The sequence below is a fragment of the Xyrauchen texanus genome, chromosome 34 (assembly GCF_025860055.1).
Source record: "Xyrauchen texanus isolate HMW12.3.18 chromosome 34, RBS_HiC_50CHRs, whole genome shotgun sequence".
Classification (NCBI taxonomy): Eukaryota; Metazoa; Chordata; class Actinopteri; order Cypriniformes; family Catostomidae; genus Xyrauchen; species Xyrauchen texanus.
Window position 1 is genome coordinate 25,264,882 of NC_068309.1, and position 23,397 is coordinate 25,288,278.

The 23,397-nt window shown below is 40.5% G+C and overlaps 1 protein-coding gene across 2 annotated transcripts; it reads right to left on the reverse strand.

The window, feature by feature from the left end:
• Positions 1-15,199: 15,199 nt before the first annotated feature.
• LOC127628085 (cysteine-rich and transmembrane domain-containing protein 1-like) lies at positions 15,200-23,269 on the reverse strand. Of its 2 annotated transcripts, none has more exons than XM_052104766.1 (3): positions 23,030-23,269; positions 16,723-17,042; positions 15,200-15,891 (listed from the first exon to the last, which is right to left on the reverse strand). In XM_052104766.1, exons 2-3 carry the CDS (start codon positions 17,015-17,017, stop codon positions 15,785-15,787), a joined length of 402 nt encoding a protein of 133 aa, XP_051960726.1. In that variant the 5' UTR covers positions 17,018-17,042; positions 23,030-23,269; the 3' UTR covers positions 15,200-15,784. The 2 variants fall into 2 exon arrangements, with proteins under 2 accessions (XP_051960726.1, XP_051960725.1); XM_052104765.1 differs by having other exon boundaries at positions 15,201-15,891; positions 16,723-17,039.
• Between the last annotated feature and the right edge of the window lie 128 nt (positions 23,270-23,397).

Here is a 23,397-nt window from a genome sequence, read left to right on the forward strand (position 1 = left end):
ACCCATTATCATCCCCCTGACCCGCTATTTTACCCAAACTGACCAGTGAGACCCCCTGACCACCCTGGGGGGCCGGGGCTGTCCACGGACCCATTATCATCCCCCTGACCCACTATTTTACCCAAACTGACCAGTGAGACCCCCTGACCACCCTGGGAGGGCGGGGCTGTCCACGGACCCATTATCATCCCCCTGACCCACTATTTCTCCAAAAGTGACCAATGAGACCCCCTGACCACCCGGGGGGGGGGGCTGTCCACGGACCCATTATCATCCCCCTGACCCACTATTTTTCCAAAAGTGACCAATGAGACCCCCAGACCACCCGGGGGGGGGGGGGGGGCTGTCCACAGACCCATTATCATCCCCCTGACCCACTATTTTTCCCAAATTGACCAGGAAGACCCCTTGACCACCCTGAGAGGGCGGGGCTGTCCACGGACCCGCTATATGCCCACTAACCATCTATTTTGCACACAAACTGAGTCAACCAACAGACTAACTATCCATTAGCAATTGATTGTATAGCTGTATGTCCACAAACAGACTAACTGCCCATTCATTTGACTGTAAGTGGGACCACCCACATACAATTTATTCAACAGGCTATCTGCCCATTAGCAATTGATTGTATAGAAATATGTCCCCCAATAGACCACTGCCCATTCATTTGACTGTATATGGGACTACACACATGCAATTTATTTGCATTGGATGAAATCATTGAATTTGATCCAGAAGTTATAAAAATGCAGTACACCAAGTGATCATTTTGGGTCCATTAAACTGATTGGAAGTGGGTAGTCCCACTTCCAATCAAAGTAATGGGCTAAAAGGAAAGACAGACAGACAGACAGATAGACAGATAGACAGATAGACAAACATCCTACAGATAGACATATATTGGACATATTGAGAACTGCACTGTGCAAAAGTGCTAAAAAGTGGAATTCTTAGCAAAGAATCACAGACAGGGATTACTGAGATCCCACATACAATTTGTCCCATTAAACTGATTGGAATTGGGACTACCCACATTAAATTTGTGGGATGTGTATCTCAGCTCTAGACAGACTTGGGAAGCTGAAACTTGTATTTCTGTTCATCTCCAAGCCTACTCTTTCTATGGTATACATTTCATTAAGATCGGAGGATGTCGAAAATTTAGTGTGTACCCCTTTAAGGATTTGTGCGCGCAAATTTCGACTTCCTCAGATTTTCTTGAAACTCACAAGATAGAAAGAGGAGGCTGAGATTAGGACAGAAACACAAGTTTCAGCTTCCTAAGTCAATCCAGAGCTGAGATCTGGACATCCCACATGCAATTTGTCCCATTCAGAGAAATAAAGGTTTCGTGGTCAGTGACAGTTTTTTGTTTTGAAGGGCTCAGGTTGATCAGGGGGCTTCACTGAGTCACCTAAATGTGATTTTAAGTCATAAATTTGATCCAGGAGTTAAAACAAACCATGTCCAAAAAGTGATGATTTCAGACAATGCAAATAATTGGCAAGTGGGTACACCCACTTCCAATCAATTGAATGGGTCAAAAATCATCACTTGGTGGACTTCATTTTTATAACTCCAGGATCACATTTTTGACTTAAAATCACATTTAGGTGACTCTGTGAAGCCCCCTGAAACACATAAGCCCTTCGAATTTGTGTATTCTGTACAGAATACACAAATACAACATGTTTATGCAACTTACAACTCATAAACGTGCATCATTTGCCTAAAAAATGAAAGTGTCCATAAGCATTTTGTCCTATGGAGCCTCAACAGCAGGTTTATGGGCTATTCATTTGAAACACTTAACATTTACATGCAGTTTTATTGACAAAATCCCTTTGGCAGCCCTCAGAATACACAATACAACAAGTTGATGCAACTATCAACTCGTAAACATGCACAATTAGCTTCAGAGTGAGACTCAAAGGTCAATGATTAATCATTACCATTGTAATACGCTTATAGTTGGAGAACCATTGAATCTGGCTTGAAAATGGAGATGGGGGGAGGGGATCCAAATACAAGCCAAAACATGCAATTGAGGTTGGAGTGGGGGGAAACAGTATGCTTTATTATGTTCCTTTCTGAAATAGAACTCAACTCAGCCTAATTTAACAAGCTGATGCAACTATCAACTCATAAACATGCACAATGAGCATAAAAAACTAATTCCCACGAGCCATGCATTTGGTGCCATTCAAACCAGTTGGAATTGGGCACCTCCTGTATGATTCGGTGAAAAAAGCCTTGAATCATATGCCAGCAACTTCAGCCGTCGACTACTCCTTCCTGAGGCCTTCAGATACAACATGTAACGAATTCAAGTCCCTCGGTGTTAAGCAAGTACTTTAAAAAAAATCAAGAAAAATATTCCTGAAAAATGATTGTCACATTACACACATTAGTCAGCCAATGAAGCACTTAACAAAGTCATTCAGACTTGAACCTTTTCACAGTGACTAAGGGGCCCCTGAGAAGCTACAGATTTCAATTTGGAGCCATTTGGACCTTTCCAAGTCATGTCCACGGTCCCGCTGTGAAAATGAATGGTACAAATGGTAAGTGGGATTGCTCTTCCCGATGTCCCAAAGTCCCCAGATTTTGCACGGTGACACGTCAAGGGCCCCTTATCGACATACTAAGAGGACTAAGGCCTAGGGTGCAAAAAAGTATTTTTCATTAATTTCAACAGATCTCTCTGCCTGTCACAGGAATCAATGAGACAGGCTTCATTTTGGGCCTGTGTGCAACAGTCCGTTCATCGGAGCCTTTAATACTCAGCAATCCCCCAGGGCTTCCAAAATCTAGGACCTGACTCTAGGACCTGACCCCTGGCGAACGAATATCTGAAATTTCGAGGTCCTGCGACATCGGTAACCCCCTTTTCTAGACGTCCCACTATCCCTTTCAATCAATGCATTTTTCACAACTTGTTTGTGGACAACGTCTCTAAATGGCCCAAATGAATGGAAAATAAGGTTGAAAGGTCACAAGACTCTCCACGCTGTCTAAGGGCACCCCGACGATGCGCATATGTCGATTTAGAGTCGTTCGGACCTTTCGGAGCTCCGTCCGCCAACCCGTCGTTGAAAATGAATGAAACGAATGGCAAGTGGGCTTTTTCTAGAAAGCTCCCCCAGCCCCCAAATTTCACACGGCGGTAGCCTGACGTCCCCCGAAAGACATACCGAGAGCACGTGGCTCTAGAAAAAAGGAAAGGTTTTTTGGGGGAGTTTGTGCAAGATTCTCTCAAAATCCTTTTGCACTTAAAGCTTGAAAGAGCCTCTTGAAGGATGAGAGACCACTAGGGTTAGGGTTTGAATATAAGCTCAGGAAGGTTCTAGAGACCCCAAACTTTGGTTCCTGATTCGTGGTGACCGAACGCTCGCGGATCGGGAGTTTCGAGAGCCTGCGACCTTTTGACCCCTCTTTTCCAGACGTCCCACTATCCCTTTGAATCAATGCATTTTTCACAACGTGTTTGTGGACAACGTCCCTATATGGGCCAAATGAATGGAAAATAAGGTCGAAAGGTCACGAGACTCTCCACGCTGTCTAAGGGCACCCCGACGATGCGCATATGTCGATTTCGAGTCGTTCGGACCTTTCGGAGTCCCGTCCGCCAACCCGTCGTTGAAAACAAATGAAACGAATGGCACGTGGGCTTTTTCTAGAAAGCTCCCCCAGCCCCCAAATTTCACACGGCGGTAGCCTGACGCCCCCCCAAACACATACCGAGAGCACGTGGCTCTAGAAAAAAGGAATGTTTTTTTGGGGGAGTTTGTGCAATATTCTCTCAAAATCCTTTTGCACTTAAAGCTTGAAAGAGCCTCTTGAAGGATGAGAGGCCACTAGGGTTAGGGTTTGAATATAAGCTCAGGAAGGTTCTAGAGACCCCAAACTTTGGTTCCTGATTCGTGGGGACCGGACGCTTGCGGATCGGGAGTTTCGAGAGCCTGCGACCTTTTGACCCCTCTTTTCCAGACGTCCCACTATCCCTTTGAATAAATGCATTTTTCACAACGTGTGTGTGGACAACGTCCCTAAATGGCCCAAATGAATGGAAAATAAGTTCAAAAGGACACGAGACTCTCCACGTTGTCTAAGGGCACCCCGACGATGCGCATATGTCGATTTAGAGTCGTTCGGACCTTTCGGAGCCCCGTCCGCCAACCCGTCGTTGAAAACGAATGAAACGAATTGCACGTGGGCTTTTTCTAGAAAGCTCCCCCAGCCCCCAAATTTCACACGGCGGTAGCCTGACGTCCCCCGAAAGACATACCGAGAGCACGTGGCTCTAGAAAAAAGGAAAAGTTTTTTGGGGGAGTTTGTGAAAGATTCCCTCAAAATCCTTTTGTATTTAAAGCTTGAAAGAGCCTCTTGAAAGATGAGAGGCCACTAGGGTTAGGGTTTGAAAATAAGCTCAGGAAGGTTCTAGAGACCCCTAGTTTTGGTTCCTGATTCGGGGGCCCTTTTGCGCGGGTTTATGGAGTTTCGAGAGCCTGCGACCTTTTGACCCCTCTTTTCCAGACGTCCCACTATCCCTTTGAATCAATGCATTTTTCACAACGTGTTTGTGGACAACGTCCCTAAATGGGCCAAATGAATGGAAAATAAGGTCAAAAGGTCACGAAACTCACCACGCTGTCTAAGGACGCCCTGACGACGCGCATATGTCGTTTTTGAGTCGTTTGGACCTTTCGGTGCCCCGTCCATCGACCTGTTGTAGAAAATGAATGAAATTAATGGCAGATGGACTTTTTCTAGAAAGCTCCTCTGGGCCCCAAACTTCACGTGCTGGTAGTCCGGGGCCCCTAGAGTGTAGTAATAAAAGCGCAACTCTCTAGAAAGAATTTTTTTTCCCATTTTTTTTTTGGCTTGAATGTGAGAATCAACCTCACAGGCCTTTTGCTCTCAAAGCCAGAAAGAGCCTCTTGCATGTGCAAAGTCATTTGGGTGTTCATTTAAGGTCTAGAGCTGAAAGAGTGCATTCGGAAAATGTCTAGAGCTTCCAAATTTTAGGCACTGATTTGGGGGCCCCTGGGGATCCAGAATCCCAAATTTTGAGGTCCTGCGACCTTTTGACCTCTTTTTACAAGAAATCCCACTTGCCCATTGAACCAATGCAATTCTACAGCGGTTTCGTGTACGGGGTTAAAACTGATGCTCAGACCTGGGGGCTTCGAATGCTTCATTGTTGGGCCCTCAGAAACAACATATTAAAAAGGTGTGTCCCTCAGAGTTAAGGAAGTACTTTAAAAAAAATCAAGAAAAATATTAGAGGAAAATTATTGTCACATTACACACATTAGTCAGCCAATTAACTCTTTCCCCGCCAGCGTTTTTAAAAAAAAGTTGCCAGCCACCGCCAGGGTTTTTGACGATTTTCGCTAAACTTTAATGGCCCACAGAATATTTTCTTCCATGAATATATGAAGATGCTATATATCACAATAAAGATCGGAGCCTCTGCTTTTAGGCAAAAAAAAAAAGATTTTATTTTATCTTCATTTGTTCTTTTTTTATTGCGACTTGAACAGAGGTCGGTTTTGTCAAAAAACAACATTTCAGACAAAAAGCTGATAAAAAGGCATGTTTATGTCTGATATTTTGAGATTCTCAATACTCCACTTCTTCATGTTTGAGACGATCGCAGTCTGTTTCTTTGATCAAAGAGTTGCGTACTCTTTCAAAACATGCGGAGGGGTCTTCCTTACCGTATAACATCTAAAACACGGAAACCCGGAAAATTCCGTGTTTGGCGGGGAATCGTTTTTTCATAAAACACGGAAAATTCCGTGTTTGGCAGGGAAAGAGTTAAGCACTCAACGAAGCCATTGGGACTTGAAACTTTGCCCACTGACTAGGGGGGTCCCTGTGAAGCTACTGATATCAATTTGGAGTCGTTTGGAGCTTTCGGAGTGGTGTACACGGTCCCGCTGTGAAAATGAATGGTACAAATGGTCAGTGGGACGTGTTCTAACGTTGCACCCTGAGCTCCAACGGACCCCAAATTTCACACGGTGACACGTCAAAAGCCCCTTATCGACATACTAAGAGGACTAAGGTCTAGGATGTAAACAAGCATTTTTCATTATTTTCAACAGATCTCTCTGCCTGTCACAGGAATCAATGAGACAGGCTGCATTTTAGGCCTGTGTGCAACAGTACATTCATCAGAGGTTTTAATACTTAGCAAGCCCCCAGGGCCTCCAAAATGTAGGGCCTGAATCGGGGGCCCCTGACGATCGAATATCTGAAATTTCCTGGTTCTGCGCCCTTCGGAACCTCCTTTTCTAGACGTCCCCCTTGCCCATTGAACCAATGCAATTCTACAGCGGTTTCAGGTAATGCGGGTTAAAATTGATGCTCAGACCTGGGGGCTTCGAATGCTTCATTGTTTGGCCCTCAGAAACAACATATTAAAAAGGTGTGTCCCTCAGAGTTAAGGAAGTACTTTAAAAAAAATCAAGAAAAATATTAGAGGAAAATGTTTGTCACATTGCACTCATTAGTCATCCTATTAAGCACTCAACGAAGCCAGTGGGACTTGAAACTTTGCACACTGACTAGGGGGGTCCCTGTGAAGCTACTGATATCAATTTGGAGTCGTTTGGAGCTTTCGGAGTCGTGTACACGGTCCCGCTGTGAAAATGAATGGTACAAATGGTCAGTGGGACGTGTTCTAACGTTGCACCCTGAGCTCCAACGGACCCCAAATTTCACACGGTGACACGTCAAAAGCCCCTTATCGACATACTAAGAGGACTAAGGTCTAGGATGTAAACAAGCATTTTTCATTATTTTCAACAGATCTCTCTGCCTGTCACAGGAATCAATGAGACAGGCTGCATTTTAGGCCTGTGTGCAACGCTACATTCATCAAAGGTTTTAATACTTAGCAAGCCCCAAGGGCCTCCAAAATTTAGGACCTGGCTCAGGGGCCCCTGAGAAGCTACTGTTGTCAATTTGGAGCCGTTCGGACCTTTCAGGGTCATGTACACGGACCCGCTGTGTAAATATAAGGTACAAATCGTGCGTGGGATGTGCTCTAACTTTGCTCCCGAGCTCCGGCCGAGCCGAAATTTCACTCGGTTGCACACCTGGTGCCCTCTATCACATACTAAGAGGGCAGACACCTCCTGCCATTCTTTTTTTTCACCTTCAAAATATGCCATTTCGAGGGTGTGGTGGGCACCCGGCCACCAAACGCGTGGCCCGTGAAATCCCAGAGCGTAAAAACGTATTTGTGAAAAACAGTTGGTCAGGGGGATGATAATGGGTCTGTGGACAGCCCCGCCCCCCCCTGGGTGGTCTGGGGGTCTCATTGGTCACTTTTGGAAAAATAGTGGGTCAGGGGGATGATAATGGGTCCGTGGACAGCCCTGCCCCCCCCCGGGTGGTCAGGGGGTCTCATTGGTCACTTTTGGAAAAATAGTGGGTCAGGGGGATGATAATGGGTCCGTGGACAGCCCCGCCCCCCCAGGGTGGCACAGGGGGTCTCACTGGTCAGTTTGGGTAAAATAGTGGGTATCAATGGGACTTTTTCCACCAACCCTCTAAGTTGCCTTACCGCTTTTCTCTCCCAGACGGGCGCTTGACCACGCCCCTGCTGCCACAGTTATAAAAAATTATTTGTAATGCAACTATTATATTCAGAGTTGGTAAAACCATAAAAAAGATGAGATAGCCATTTGTTGTATATCATTGCAAAAGTCTCAATTTGTAGAATGCAATAAGCAAAATTGTTTCACAGAGGCCACACTGCAGTGAGGATTAGTGTATGAAATTCCCACAGACACACATAAATATAAAAATGAGTGTCCTTTTGTCACGTGTTTCCTTATTACTTACTGAAACATACATATAACATGACTGTGTGGCAACACATAGCTCCAATGCCATCATTAAGTTTGCTGACGATACGACGGTGGTAGGTCTGATCACTGACGATGATGAAAGAGCCTACAGAGAGGAGGTGCACACTCTGACACGCTGGTGTTAGGAGCACAACCTCTCCCTCAACGTCAGTAAAACCAAGGAGCTTGTGGTGGATTTCAGGAAGAAACACGGAGAACACAGCCCCATCACCATTAATGGAGCACCGGTAGAGAGAGTCAGCAGTTTCAAGTTCCTCGGTGTCCACATCACTGAAGAACTCACATGGTCCGTCCACACTGAGGCCATTGTGAAGAAGGCTCACCAGCGCCTCTTTTTCTTGAGACGGCTGAGGAAGTTTGGAATGAACCAACACATCCTCACACAGTTCTACACCAGCACTGTAGAGAGCATCCTGACTGGCTGCATCACTGCCTGGTACGGCAATAGCACCGCCCACAACTGCAAAGCCCTGCAAAGCCCTGCAAAGGGTGGTGCGAACTGCCAGAAACATCATCGGAGGTGAGCTTCCCTCCCTCCATGACATATACACTAGGCGGTGTGTGAAAAAAGCTCGGAGGATCATCAGAGACTCCAGCCACCTGAGTCATGGTCTGTTCTCACTGCTTCCATCAGGCAAGCGGTATCGCAGCATCAAGACCCGCACCAGCCGACTACATGACAGCTTCTTTCTCCAAGCAGTCAGACTTTTGAACACTTGATCTATCACGATCAATAATTAGCACTGCACTTTATTCATCTACAATCTCACATTGGAGTGGCAACATATTCTCCTCAATATACTACTTCATATATATACAGTGAGGAAAATAAGTATTTGAACACCCTGCTATCTTGCAAGTTCTCCCACTTGGAAATCATGGAGGGGTCTGAAATTGTCATCGTAGGTGCATGTCCACTGTGAGAGACATAATCTGACCTGTTAGTCTGCCTTTAAAATGTCCACCTCCACTCAGTTTATTATCCTAAATTAGATGCACCTGTTTGAGGTCGTTAGCTGCATAAAGACACCTGTCCACCCCATACAATCAGTAAGAATCCAACTACTAACATGGCCAAGACCAAAGAGCTGTCCAAATACACTAGAGACAAAATTGTATACCTCCAAAAGGCTGGAAAGGGCTACGGGGAAATTGCCAAGCAGCTTGGTGAAAAAAGGTCCACTGTTGGAGCAATCATTAGAAAATGGAAGAAGCTAAACATGACTGTCAATTTCCCTCGGACTGGGGCTCCATGCAAGATCTCACCTCGTGGGGTCTCAGTGATCCTAAGAAAGGTGAGAAATCAGCCCAGAACTACACGGGAGGAGCTGGTCAATGACCTGAAAAGAGCTGGGACCACCGTTTCCAAGGTTACTGTTGGTAATACACTAAGACGTCATGGTTTGAAATCATGCATGGCACGGAAGGTTCCCCTGCTTAAACCAGCACATGTCAAGGCCCATCTTAATTTTGCCAATGACCATTTGGATGATCCAGAGGAGTCATGGGAGAAAGTCATGTGGCCACTAACCGTGTTTGGAGGAAGAAGAATGATGAGTACCATCCCAAGAACACCATCCCTACTGTGAAGCATGGGGGTGGTAGCATCATGCTTTGGGGGTGTTTTTCTGCACATGGGACAGGGCGACTGCACTGTATTAAGGAGAGGATGACCGGGGCCATGTATTGTGAGATTTTGGGGAACAACCTCCTTCCCTCAGTCAGAGCATTGAAGATGGGTCGAGGCTGGGTCTTCCAACATGACAATGACCCGAAGCACACAGCCAGGATAACCAAGGAGTGGCACTGTAAGAAGCATATCAAGGTTCTGGCGTGGCCTAGCCAGTCTCCAGACCTAAACCCAATAGAGAATCTTTGGAGGGAGCTCAAACTCTGTGTTTCTCAACGACAGCCCAGAAACCTGACTGATCTAGAGAAGATCTGTGTGGAGGAGTGGGCCAAAATCCCTCCTGCAGTGTGTGCAAACCTGGTGAAAAACTACAGGAAACGTTTGACCTCTGTAATTGCAAACAAAGGCTACTGTACCAAATATTAACATTGATTTTCTCAGGTGTTCAAATACTTATTTGCAGCTGTATCATACAAATAAATAGTTAAAAATCATACATTGTGATTTCTGGATTTTTTTTTTTTTAGATTATGTCTCTCACAGTGGACATGCACCTACGATTACAATTTCAGACCCCTCCATGATTTCTAAGTGGGAGAACTTGCAAAATAGCAGGGTGTTCAAATACTTATTTTCCTCACTGTGTATATATATATATATATATATATATATTTCATATACTCCTTACTTTTTGTATTGTGTATTGTATATTGTGTGTATTGTTTACTGTACATTGTATATAATTATTGTGTTGTGTAAGTATGTGTACATTTGATTTGTAAATTATTTTGTGTAAGTATGTTGTTTACTGTAATTGGTATATGTCTCGTCACTGTCATGACTGCTATGTTGCTCGGAACTGCACACAAGACTTTCACCTACTGTTGCACTTGTGTACATGGTAGTGTGGCAATAAAGTGATTTGATTTGATTTGATTTGAACTAACATATTGTAACTTACAGCAGACTATCTTGATTCAAACGAGCTCAAATACAACATAACAATATAAATAGATCTTGAAATATTCCTCAATGGGTGTACATGGAGAGATGATGCGCAAATGGGCGCTCAACACACATTGTGTAACAATGTACAACAAGTGTAACAAAGTGAAATAAAATTTTTTTTAAGAAAATGGTCCAATTTTTTCAAGTTGTTCAGATTCTTCCTGTGAACAAAGGAATTTTATTCCAGTTGGATTAAGTAAAAATAAATAAGTAAATAAAAAAAAAGAAGAAAAAAAAAAATGTTGTCTGTGTCAAAATTTCCTGAACACAACATGAGGGTTAAGACATGAATCAAATAAATTAATGTTTAGTTATTAGTTTCAATTTACCTTGGCACAAATGTGACCTTGCTGCTGTTATGTTCATTTGGAAATGAGGGCTGACACTGTATCCATAGCATGCTCTTCTCGAGATTCATTTAAAGATTTTAATAAACAAAAGAAAAAATATGTATATCCTCTCCTTGTTTCACTGTTACAACTGACCCAGCAAAGTCTTTTTAGTTATTTATTTTTGGATCATTTCTATAAAATTCTGTATGAAACTACTCAAACACACTTTTCTCCCATAGACACTTGTTGGAAAAAACACTTGTTGGCTTGTCAGAGAAATGGTGGACGGCAACAGTCGCTAAAAAATTATTGGTCAAAAACGCTTTTAAGGCGGGGCTTAGTGAAGGGTCATTTGCAGAATGACTTGCATAAATGTCAGTCCTCATTTTTTATGCAGAAATCTAAATTCCCAACATTTAATCAAAACTGCTCCTTTATTTGTACCTCTGTACTAAAAAATCTGTATAGCTACCCCACTGTTTTGTCACCATAAAGAATCTTTATCTCTAATTCTGGCCATAACGTGTTGATTAGCTCAGCACAAGCTCTTTCCATAACACTGCTAGAATGTGTTTGCACAGAAAACACTTGCACTTTAAAAATTCCATAACAGAATTGTGGTATGACAGTCAGCTGTCAGCTGAGAACCTCAGAGTGAAGTTTGTTGTGGAGTCTAGCATCTATTTTCATGAATACAGATTAATGTGAAACATATCAATCTGATCAGAGTGACAATTATACATTGCTACAGATTTATTACAACTTTTGTAGACATTTATGCATTCTTACTCCTAGACATTTCTAACTGAAGGTATAGCAACCACAACCAATGTAGATGTCACTGCGGACAGTGAGAAAATGGTTGACACAGCTCAGCTTTAAATAGCCTGTTGCTGTGTAGGTGTTACGTTTACACCCATAGGAGTCTTTTATGGTGAACAGTGAGGCACTAAGGTACTGTTGGAGGGAATACTCAAGAGTGTTGCACTTTTCACTAGAGATTTAGTTTTGCAGGCCTACATGCTGAAAGAAATCAAAACAAGGAATACACCAGGAAATTACCAGAAAATCTATGCTTCTGACAATGTGATTGGCATTTGGTCACCTAGTTTGCCTTGATTCACTGATTGCTGGACATTTTCTATTCAGGATTTTGGGCAGGGTAGTTCTTCAGCAGGAACAGCACTATTAAACGCTGTTTTTATAAAAAATTAAGTTGAAATAACACTGACTGATGGATTTAACAGAGATATACCATCAATCAACAACCTCTGAGCTCAAGGTTGGTCTTTCTGTAAATGTTTTATGTTATCATTAAAAATCAATTTCCGATAGAAACAAATTAATGGGATTTTTATTTCCGGAACAATGGGATTTTTTTGCGCTCAATAGAAAATTGTTAGAATAAGCTTCATCAAAGTCAAATCTGCTCCATTTATATAAACCACCAAATAAGTATTTTGTTGGAAGATAATGTCTGGGTTCATTATTTAGGAATTTATAGACAAAGAAGGTTAACATTTCCTCTGTGATTTATTTTCTCGATTTTTGCAGTTCCTAAAGGAGGATGAAGAGCCAGTGAGGTGTGATTGCTTATTTAAAATGTATTGAAATTCAGCAAACAATTCCTGACAGGTTCCTAGTCAATTCTATCTAATTTACTAAATGCAGTAAATGCAGACCAAAAAAGCAGATAATAAATTAGCCAATCATTTGTCCAACAGGTATTTGGCAAAGGTTTTTACTCACAAAAAATCTTAAGGCTAAAAGTAGCTCCAGAGTCTATTTAACCCAAGACTGAGCATTTGTATTCAAATTAATGGGAGAAATTGGAATGCCCAGTACGGAGGATGTAAAAAAAGAAAGTCCCACCTTAAACCTAATTTATACTATGGAGAAAGCAGAATTTGTTTTCTCCTGGAAATCAATACATGTCACAATCGAGTCAGTGTAATAGAATATTATAATGACATTGACCTTTAAAAAAACACAAGGGAGTTTTAATTATTGTAAACTTAGAGATGCAATCACCTCTCCCTCAAAACGCAACAACCCAATTACAATGGAGATAAAAGTTTTGAGTGATGAACTGACATTTCAAGTCAGGTTTTATGAAGTTCATGTAGCCAACGAATGCGGGACAAATCCATATTAATTTTGTATAAATTACCAAAGTTTCAATGGTCTGCACTTATTTAGCGCTTTTTTAACCTTAGTGGATTTCAAAGCACTTTACACTATGACTCATTCACCAACTCACTCGGCAGAGCTGCCATGCAAGGCACTAGCATGCCATTGGGAGCAACTTGGGTTCAGTGTATTGCCCAAGGGTACTTCGGCATGTGGAGTCATGTGTGCTGGGAATCGAACCACCAACCCTGTGATTAATGGCCAACCCACTCGACCACCTGGACCACAGCCGCCACACAAGTTTCATGCTGTTTAGCCATGCAACTGTATGTGGTGCAAGCTGATAGGTTGTTTGACTTGTTATCTGTTAGTCAATTGGCTTGCTCATTTGTGATATGTTAAGCCAAACGGCACACAAGGCGTTAGTTCTCTGACTTGTTATCGGGTAGCCAATCATCTTCCATCTCTCTCCTTGTCTTGAATTTAGATGATTCAGTTTTGCAGTTAAGCTGGTTTCTCTCCAGTGCACAGAGCTTTTTCTCTGAAAATGGCATTTGCTCAGGTGGTGCTTGGGCTTTTTCTTCTATCTAGCTTGCACAGTAAGGTCTACTTTAGCCATGACACATAGAAGTGAGTCTTTAAAAAGGTAAGCCTTAGCCAAATTTGGCTGGCACAGATCGCTATCTTAGGTCATTAGATTAAATAAATCTCATAGCTAGTTTTAGTCACTAGATAAATAATCTTGGGCTTTCTTAGCTCAAGTACACATTATGAGTTAGGTCACTAGAGTTTAAGCATTTATTTGGCTAAGCAGGCCAACGCACACATAGACATGTAGTTCATTAGCATTATGCCATTTGGCCTGTGGCCTACGCACATCTCAATAGCATACACTCTGTACGAAATCGGAAAATCAGCAGTACAGAAATATTTGTGATAGATCTGCTTGGTTGGTGGTTTGTGGTTATGTGTTTGTGCAGCTTCCCGCTTTGTTGGTGGATTGTTTATGTCTATTTGTGTAGCAGATTGTAATAAATGCATTTTGTCTCATTGTCCAGCAACAGCAGCATGTCTACAGGCTAACACGGCATGTATGTTTATTTTCTAGAAGTAGCAAGTCTCTGTACTTGCTCTGCAGCAGCAGCATAGCAAGTCTAGTCCATCAAAGACCAATATCCTATCAATATGTCATACACTTGCATGCTAAATCTTTTTGAGAGTTTGCATGACTGAAATAGTCTACATCAAACGATAGTGAAAAAATATTAATATGCAGTGTATGATTACAATTACACAGAAAAATCAACCAATTACTTGTGGGCGATCTATGTAGTTTAAAGCCGGTTGGAATACAGTTTTAGTCTTAACTGTGTAAAAATTCTAAGAATTACATAATTTATTCTTATTTAGGAATATGTGTGATTCATAAAAGTTAATAACTGTTAAAACTTAGTCTCAGCTCCTTAATTATTTAATAGTGCTAGAGATGTATCACAGCCTAGTTAAGAGTAGCACGATGAGTTACGCAGGGACAACAAACTCTCTCTCAAAAAAAAAGAATTAATGTGTTGCACTTATATGATAGTGGAATTTGGGGAAATGTGGTTTGTAGTTCAGCTAACAAGTAAAAATCCATATAAATATATATATTTTTTCATTTAATAAAAACATTGAAACTATACAAATTACAAGAATGTAATTGAAATAGTTCTTCCACATTAAAATGGTGAAAAAACAGATTTTGTTTTTTGATAAAGTGAAAATCAATATGCAATTTATATTGCAACGTTTTGCGCATAGTTTGAGATGTGGAATGTTTTTTTTTTCTTCCTATGATTAACCTATGATCAAAATCTTTTATACTGCATTGAATTAAATAATTAATAAATTGTGTCATGCCACTCTTTGCAAGGCAACTATTAGCTGATTCTGTGTTTGATGTCTAACCAAAATGGCCACCATCACTGTAGTCCTTATTTTATAGTGGCTGAGTTCAGAATGGCATACTACAATAATTCTTTAGCTATATACACCTTTAGCAGAAAAAGTATGTGCAGTATGGTTGCAAGCCATTGCAAACTCAACCTGTGTTGCTTTTGTCAGCACTGAAGAATTAGGCTTAAACTTTGCCGAAGGTCGCTGTAGCTCCTTGATAAGAACCTCACTCTTACAAAACTCCTACTTTTTGCTAAGAATTTATTGACACAGGTCAAGACAATTCTTACGAGCATTTGTGAGACGTTTTATACACAGGCCCCTGGTCTGTTGCCTCATTTTTAACATGTTCACAAGATTGAATCGATTCATAGAGGCATAGTGGACACATCTGTAAATGTTTTTAAAGAACATCTGAAATAGCAAACAAAGATCATTTCTATTATTTTATTAACGGAAACAAATTTTTCCTTGATTGACATTTCACCACAAATTTCTTAGCAAGAATTGATTAAATACATTCATAGACTTTGCAAGGCCATTTCTGATTATCAAATCTTGTCTATGCTCAAGCTAAATTTGTACTTCTGCATTCATTAATAAAGAGATTACATTATTTTCTCAATGGACAAATAATAAAAACATTCGGTTTAATATGCTTCAACAAATAAGATCAATGCAATCATGTGTAAATATCTCTCAGTGCATATCGTGCTCATCATCCAGGCTGGGCTACAGAAAAGTGACTAAACAACGACAAAAAATTATTCAGTAGTCATACATAAGGATTGAAATGTGGAGTAAAATATTGTTACAAATGAAGGCTGGGCTCACAGTGCATTCATATTATTGGTATTATTCTAGGTCAACATGTCCCAGAGACAGCAGCAGCACAGAGCCGTCCAACATGCAGTTAGACACGCCTGATCCCCAGAATCCTCACGCCTCCCCTGCTCCACCACATACACTGCAAAAAACAAACAACAACTCAGAGAAATTCCCTAATCTTTTTTAAAATAGTAAACTACATTTTTTTCAGTGGTTTCATATTTACTGTATCTATATGTGTCATTGACTAATAAGGCTGTCCAAGATGATGAAGAGGAGAAATCTTTCACAAATCTAGTTTAAAAATACATGCGCAGCCAAGTTATTAAGAATGTAATCTTTGTACGCATTTTAACAAAACAACAGGCAACAGTTTTCTACAAAACTCTGATTTGATGACTTTAAAGTATTAAAATACTTTCCTTGCACCCCACAACATTTTTTTTTATATAAATATGCTCAAGACAGAACAGTGAAGAAAATACTATTACAGACTTAAAAAGTCTCACTTTATACAGTCACAACATAAACTGTGAGGAGTTTTATTTATATGCATTTCTATGCAAACCTGTTAAAACGTTCATGTACTTATTGAAATCTTATCTGAATATAGAATTAAATAAAAAAAAATGAGTTAGTCCCAGCAGCTAAAACAATTGTAATAGACTGCAAAAAACACACATTTGCATACATTTAGGTCCCAATTCAAATTCATACCAATCTCTTACCAAATTATTGATGATTTTTGTAAAGAATGAAGAGAACGAAGAAATAAATGAAACCCAAATAAACACATGACTGTGACTCAACACATAAAACTGGAGTAGGTGTATATTTCCATTAACAGTAGTTCTCTTTTTAGGTCAAAAGTTGAGTAAATCTGAACTCAAACTGCCTTTTACTACTGAGGAAGTGGTTTGAGAGAGTTAGACTGAAAGTAAACCATTGAATGCATAAATTAGAATAATACCTGTATTTTTGGGAGGTTCTCCATACATCGGGCCTCCATACTGTTGTTGTGGGTATCCCTGGCACCCTGGCTGGACTGGGAATGATCCAGGAGGACCAGGAGGGTAATTCGGGTAACCAGGGTTGGGCTGGTCAGTCTGGGCTGGAAATCCTTGGTATCCCTGTGCAGGGTATCCTTGTGGTGGGAATCCCTGAGGTGGGTATCCTTGAGCAGGGTATCCTGGAGCATTGGGTGGGGGGTATCCTGGAGCCGTGGGTCCAGGCCCGGTGTACGGTGGAGGCTGCTCGTAATTCATCTACACACCGGAGGTCAGCTGGCTACTTGGGAAGAAGTGAAAACAACATTAAGATCATAACTACTTCCTGTTGCACATTCAAGGGTTGACCAATTTTGTGGTTTAATAGTGATATTTTTCATCTGCGATCTGGAGTTTTGATGCCCTTGAATTTAAACTAATATCAACTTTTTTCCAGTTTGTTGGTTTAAGTTTAACACCACATGTGCTAATGGTTCTGTTCAGCCATGATGTCAATTTCTAAGCAAACCAAGAAGTCTAATTCACCATGGGTTCCCTCAGAATTTCCCTATCGGTTTTTACAATGTTTTTTTTTCTCCAACCAGAGTAAAATAAGGTCTGTGGTAAATATTACTTTATATATAGTTATGTGGATGTTTTGTTCTACAACATAAATTACATACTTTCATACCTCAAAAGTAAATTTTGAAAACCACAGTTTTTTTGTTTTCCCCCCTAAACATCCACATACCATGTAATGTTTACCACAGACCTTATTTTTATCATAAGCTGAAAAAACCCATTATTGAAACCCATAGGTAAATCCAGAGGTAACCCATGGCGAATACTCTTCTGGGTTTTTGGACATCTAACTGAACACCCATTTACTGGTAGCTACCATACAAGACTTCATCATGGCTGTAAGGTTGTAACTAGTTATAAAATAAAATGTATTTCAGACACAAACTTGTATTATATTTACTGTGCTAAATTGTAAAATTTTGCAGTACAACAACAAATCGCCAGTTACAACCTCTCAAATCTGCCACTGCAAATTCAAATCTCCTTGCCTTGACTTTGGCAACAACTTTTGTGAAAAATCTGTAGCAAAACTCACTTTTTTTGTGAGAGAACACACTACCGGTACTGGGCGGGAGTATGGCCACTTAAGTCATGACCAATAGCATCTTAGAATGTGATGACGTCATATAACAGTACCAGTGTCATTTTTATAAGCAAAACAAGTCCAGCGGTGGCAATTGCTGGCTGATGCAATGGCAGGATAAGATGAATAACTTGACAATTAAATGATTAAGAGTGAATTTATCATAACAAACCAAATAAGACTATTTGATCACTATTTGATGTTTAACGTTGTATTCAGCAATTAAGCAGTCTGGGTGCCAGAATTGACCCAGTCATTTATGAACACCATTTGAGAGGCTAGAGCACTGTCTATGAAATGCCTTTACATGCTGAAATGGAATATGTTCACTAATTGGTGCTTTTCACATGGCAAAGACCCAGTGAACTGCCTTCACTGGGAATGTAATACCTTACATTCTTTCAGGAGCAATTGGACGCAGGACTCCCTCCACCAACACTCAAAGTTTATGTAGCGACTACCTCTGCGTATCACACACTTGAAGCCAGCACCTTTATAGGCAAACCTGATTTAATCATAAAGTTCCTTATGGGAGTGAGGCGGCTAAATCCCCCTCGCCCAGCTACAGTCCCGACTTGGGACCAAAGTTTGGTCCTAAAAGTGCTCGTGGAGCCCCCCTTCAAGCCTCTGGACTCTGCTTTCTCTTAAGTCCGCATTATTGCTAGCTTTGGCCTCACAAAAACGGGTCGGTGATTTGCAAGTGCTTTCAGTCGACAATACATGTCTGACAAAGCCAGATAGATTTATCCGCACCTTTCAGAGCTCAGGTGGTTCACCTTAAAGCCTTTTCCCCTCCTCCATTTAATTCAGATGAGGAACAGTCCTGGCATTTGTTATGTCCTGTGCGAGCGCTATACACATACATTGAGTGCACCTGCCAGTTCAGACTGTCTGACCATCTCTTTGTGTGCTATAGAGGTTGAACAAAAGGAATGTCCAAAGACTTTCTCACTGTATCGTTGATGCGATCACCCTGGCTTACGAGTTGCAGGGTGTGAATTGCCTAATTGGTGTAAAAGCACACTCAACTAGAGGCATGGCCTCTTCATGGGTGTGGATGTATGGTATGTCCTCACAAGGCATGTGTTTTGCAGCAGGTTGGTCTTATCAAAACACATTTGCAAGGTTTTAGAACATAGAAGTAACGTCTCTCTCTTTGCAAGTCAAGAGAGAGACGTTGAACTTGTGCCACCTTTTTAAGTATGGCTCCCCCGTCACTTTACACAACCGCCTGCATTCAGACCATTGTATTTCCCATAAAGTCACAAACATTTTCATTGTAAATACAATTGCCTACCCGACTGGGTTTGTGAAGGGGTTAATTCATACTATATGACTATAGTTCATATATCCTTTCTAAATGCTCTCCTCCTGGCTCACCATGAGTGTTATTCACTTGTGTAATCACATCATGTTCTTTCGAGTAATATGCTTTGGTATCCCTCATTTGGAGGGTTATGTTGTGCAGTGGGGCATGATGGGACACAGTTACCCATATGCATCAGCATGACGCAATGTCAAGTGAACTGAATCCTAAGGGAACTTCTTGGTTACGTATCCAACCTCAGTTCGCTGAAATGAAAGGAACGAGACATTGTGTAAGCTGGCCGCACTACAGACTCCGAATTTTTTAAGGTGCGAGTGATGCGCTCTTTGTCCCTCAGTCAGACAATTCTGAGGAATGGTGTTTGCACGCCCGCTTACATAACGGACACCTTCACGCCTAAAAGGACAGGGCTTAAACATCATAGCCAATCTTAGATTTGCCGTTATTGTAAAAGATTTCAACTAGGTCATCGGAAAAGGATTTTCAACTGAGGTTACATACGTAACAGAAGTTTTTTTTTCAAAAGTTGTAGGGCTGCCCCAGACCAAAGATTTTCCTAGTCTACTAGTAGTTGTTAGTTTAAGACATTATTCTAGACTAGTTGTCGTACATTTATGATATTAATTCAATTATTTATATATTTTGGGGGGGCATCAGAAAATGGAAAGTTCCAGGGCTTTTTTTATAAGTAACAATGCTAACACTGTTCTACATAACAGAGAAATACTAATGAGCCTTTAAAATATAAATTTTACAAGCGCACCTACGAAGCGAGCCACAGCGATTACTGCACAAGCGGTAATTATAATGATTCTGAATGTGTCGGAAAAACCAGCAAGGAAACATTTTGATAATTTTGAGAGAGAAATGCACATTAGGGTTATGCCGACAGACAATGATCTCGTGGATCGACGAAGGTCAGAGTGATCACCTTTGCTGATGCCTTTGACGATGTCAAGACAATGTTTTGCTCGTTTTCCCATGTATTAGATTATTATTATTATTAGGCTATTACTATTATCAAATATTACAAATAATTTGCCCGTAGACACACACTTGAAGAAACACACTTTATTATATTTTTAAGAACAGATGACAGAAAAGCCATCAATGCGCATGTATGACACGCTGTTTGTACGAAGGTGTGCAGTCTCGTGGAACAAGTGCATGTAAAAGGTTCTCACTCTTTCTTTGTTTCTGTCTTCTGAATTTATTTTTTTTGCAAGAACAGTATCATCTATGAGTGCTGCAAATGACCTCCGACATCTCAGCTCAGGTGATGCTTTGAGTTAGTTCACTTTATTTCCACAGCGCAGTTCATTGTGAACGCAACTCTGCAGCCTACACATCTTTGATTTAAACATAAAATAATACAAAAACAGGCTTAAGCCGAACCCTGCTTAATGAAAATTACCTCATAGTAGCACCTAGCATCCAACCAGCAGATATACCGGTGTTCGTTGGTTTCCTGTGGAGTTTTTGTTTTCTGCAACCAACTGACAAATCTAAACTTGGTTGAGAAAGACTCTTCTCATCGACTAACGTTTGGTCGACTATAAGGGGGCAGCCCTACAGATTTGAGAAGTTGTAACTGCCGATTTGTGGTTGTACTGTGAAACTGAATTAAAGTACAAAAGTAAATATGTAATACAAGTTTACTTTGTGTTGTCATGACTGGTGCAACTGTTCCATTTTGACTTCTTTTATATTATATTCAGTATTAGAAGTCTGTTTGTGTGTGTGTTTTGACACATATAAAAGCTTCTCATACCAAAAGATGGCAGGCAGATTTTGAGTTTTCTGAGAGTTATGAAGCTAAATTAAAAATAAATAATAATTTATCAATACTTTGATAAAATCAATTGGAATCAAACAATACTTTGATGCAGATCACATCAACTGCACCTCATGTTCTTTCACCTGGACAATATTAGCCTACTGTACAGAAGACAAGCCATGCAAAAAGTAAATGTTTAAAAGGTACATGTACACTTTTTATTTCCTTGTTTTCAAGAGTCTAATGTATGTATTTATATTATATACATATACACTTGGCAGGAATCAACAATTAAACATCCTTTCAAAACTCAGGAGCAATCAGACTACAATGTTCAAGAGACATATGTTATTGTCCCTATTTTGGTTGTACCACTCACTACTCATAGTAAATAATTCTATGTTTCATGCTAAAATCTAAATGCATTGAGCTATTGTGTACTCCATCTAATCCAAGTTAGTAACACTTTAACACATAGGCCTTGTTTATGGCTTTCTATGTAGATTATCTGTAGCAAAACTGATTCATACCCTACACTCTGCTTTCAATTATCTAATAAAACATTATGACGTTTGATGAGTTCTGAAAACCTCTTCAGTCCTCTAAATATGATGCATTGAGACTCAAAAACAATAACTTATTGAAATAAATGCATCTCCACTGAATATCAAGCCTCATGAACAGAAATGGCATCAACACTGACAATACACTTAAAGTACAATGCCAGATGGCTAGAGAAGTCACTATATCAGTGGTTCTAGCCCAAATTTTGTATGTCTCCATTTCTGACACACGATTCAGGTCTTGAGTACTCCATTAATGAGCTGATGAGTTGAATCATGTGTGTTTGATTAGGGAGATATAAAATGTGTAGTTGTTTGGGGGTGGCGTGCACCACATTGTAGTCCAGGACAGGACTGTAGGCAAAATCAAACAGTGGTCTCTTCACTCAGTGTTGGTAAATTATTAACTTGATGGCTCTTAATGGAACAAACTGGCAATGCAGTGTTCAAACAACATAAAAACAATGTCAAATGGACTGGCTGATTTACACTTTGAGTGATAAACAGGACATCTGTTCTCTGCAAAATCCTTAGTCTGAACAATATTGCTACAATATTATATATATATAACAGAGGTAGGCAGAAAGAGCTACAGTGGGCCTCTGTACAAACATGGATGTAGTGATTTATTCTTTTCATACGTTTTATATATTTTTAAGTTTATGCAACTCAAAAAAGTCAATCAATCCATTATCAATTCAATTAATAAGCACACACAATCAACAATGCCATTTCACCCACTTAGTCTGATTATTAGAAGGCAAATGACTAGACAAAATATCTAAGAAAGCATAAAACTAAATGAGCTGACACTTAAGAATTTAACTTACAATACTTTAAACCTTAGTGTATCACCTATTGTTTTTGCCCTTAAGGTATACTTTTCTAACCAGATGCACTCCCTGTGAAACTGAATGCATTAGTGTTACGACAATTGCACAAGTAGTAATGAGAATCAGGCGACTGGTGTGTATTCATTCATAACAAGGAGATTGTTCACCTGCTGTGGACAGAGGTCAGTATCTTATTCACCCACGCAAATAAATATGCGACACGCATTTTGAAAACACACAACAATATAAACAAAACGTATTAACGGTAATAGAATATATTAACTCTTTACGTGGCATTTAATACTACTACTACTACTACTACTAATAATAATACAATAAAAGGTATATCATGGTAAAAAATATCTATATCTATCTATCTATCTATCTATCTATCTATATATTCATTACTAGTGCGCCACAGTTTCTGTTTAAATGAAACCCGAGCGGCGGTAAGACCATGAGGGCTCGAGCTGTAACGTTCACAAGTAAATGTTTGACAGAGCAACAATAATTCCGCAGTGCATTCGCAGACAAAAGAGACCAAGTCATGTCTATAAGTAATTACATAAATAATAGGTAAATTATAGAAATGGAAAACATCACAGGTGTTTGTTTTTTTTTTTTACCTTTCGATGAAGAGCACGAGTGTCCTACTCCGTAAAGCGAATTACAGTGACACTTGTCTATCCGTTCGGTTGTTGTTATTTTAAATGCTTATTTTTACGTTTTATTACTTAGCCGTTGAAGTCAGCCGTCAATCTTTCAGACTAAAGGCACGAACAAAATAACGCTTGTCGACTGGGTCACAATGGCCGGATGGCATAGACAGCGGTGCACTAGCGCTTGAATCAGCTGACTGAACCGCTTCATAGCAGAGCGTGCAGCACAATCCGGTGACCACGCCCCTTTAATGATACGTCACAGTGAATGGCATTTCATTTCAGCGTTATAAGGATTATAAAACGTTATCTTGGACTTTCACTTGGACTGTAAT

Bases quoted from the DNA above. Each gene is read 5' to 3' on its own strand.
- LOC127628085 (XM_052104766.1), bottom strand. From the start codon at position 17,017: ATGAATTACGAGCAGCCTCCACCGTACACCGGGCCTGGACCCACGGCT. The intron at 15,892-16,722 runs GTATTATTCTAA...TGTTTTTTGCAG, and splicing joins AGAACCTCCCAAAAATACAG to TGTATGTGGTGGAGCAGGGG.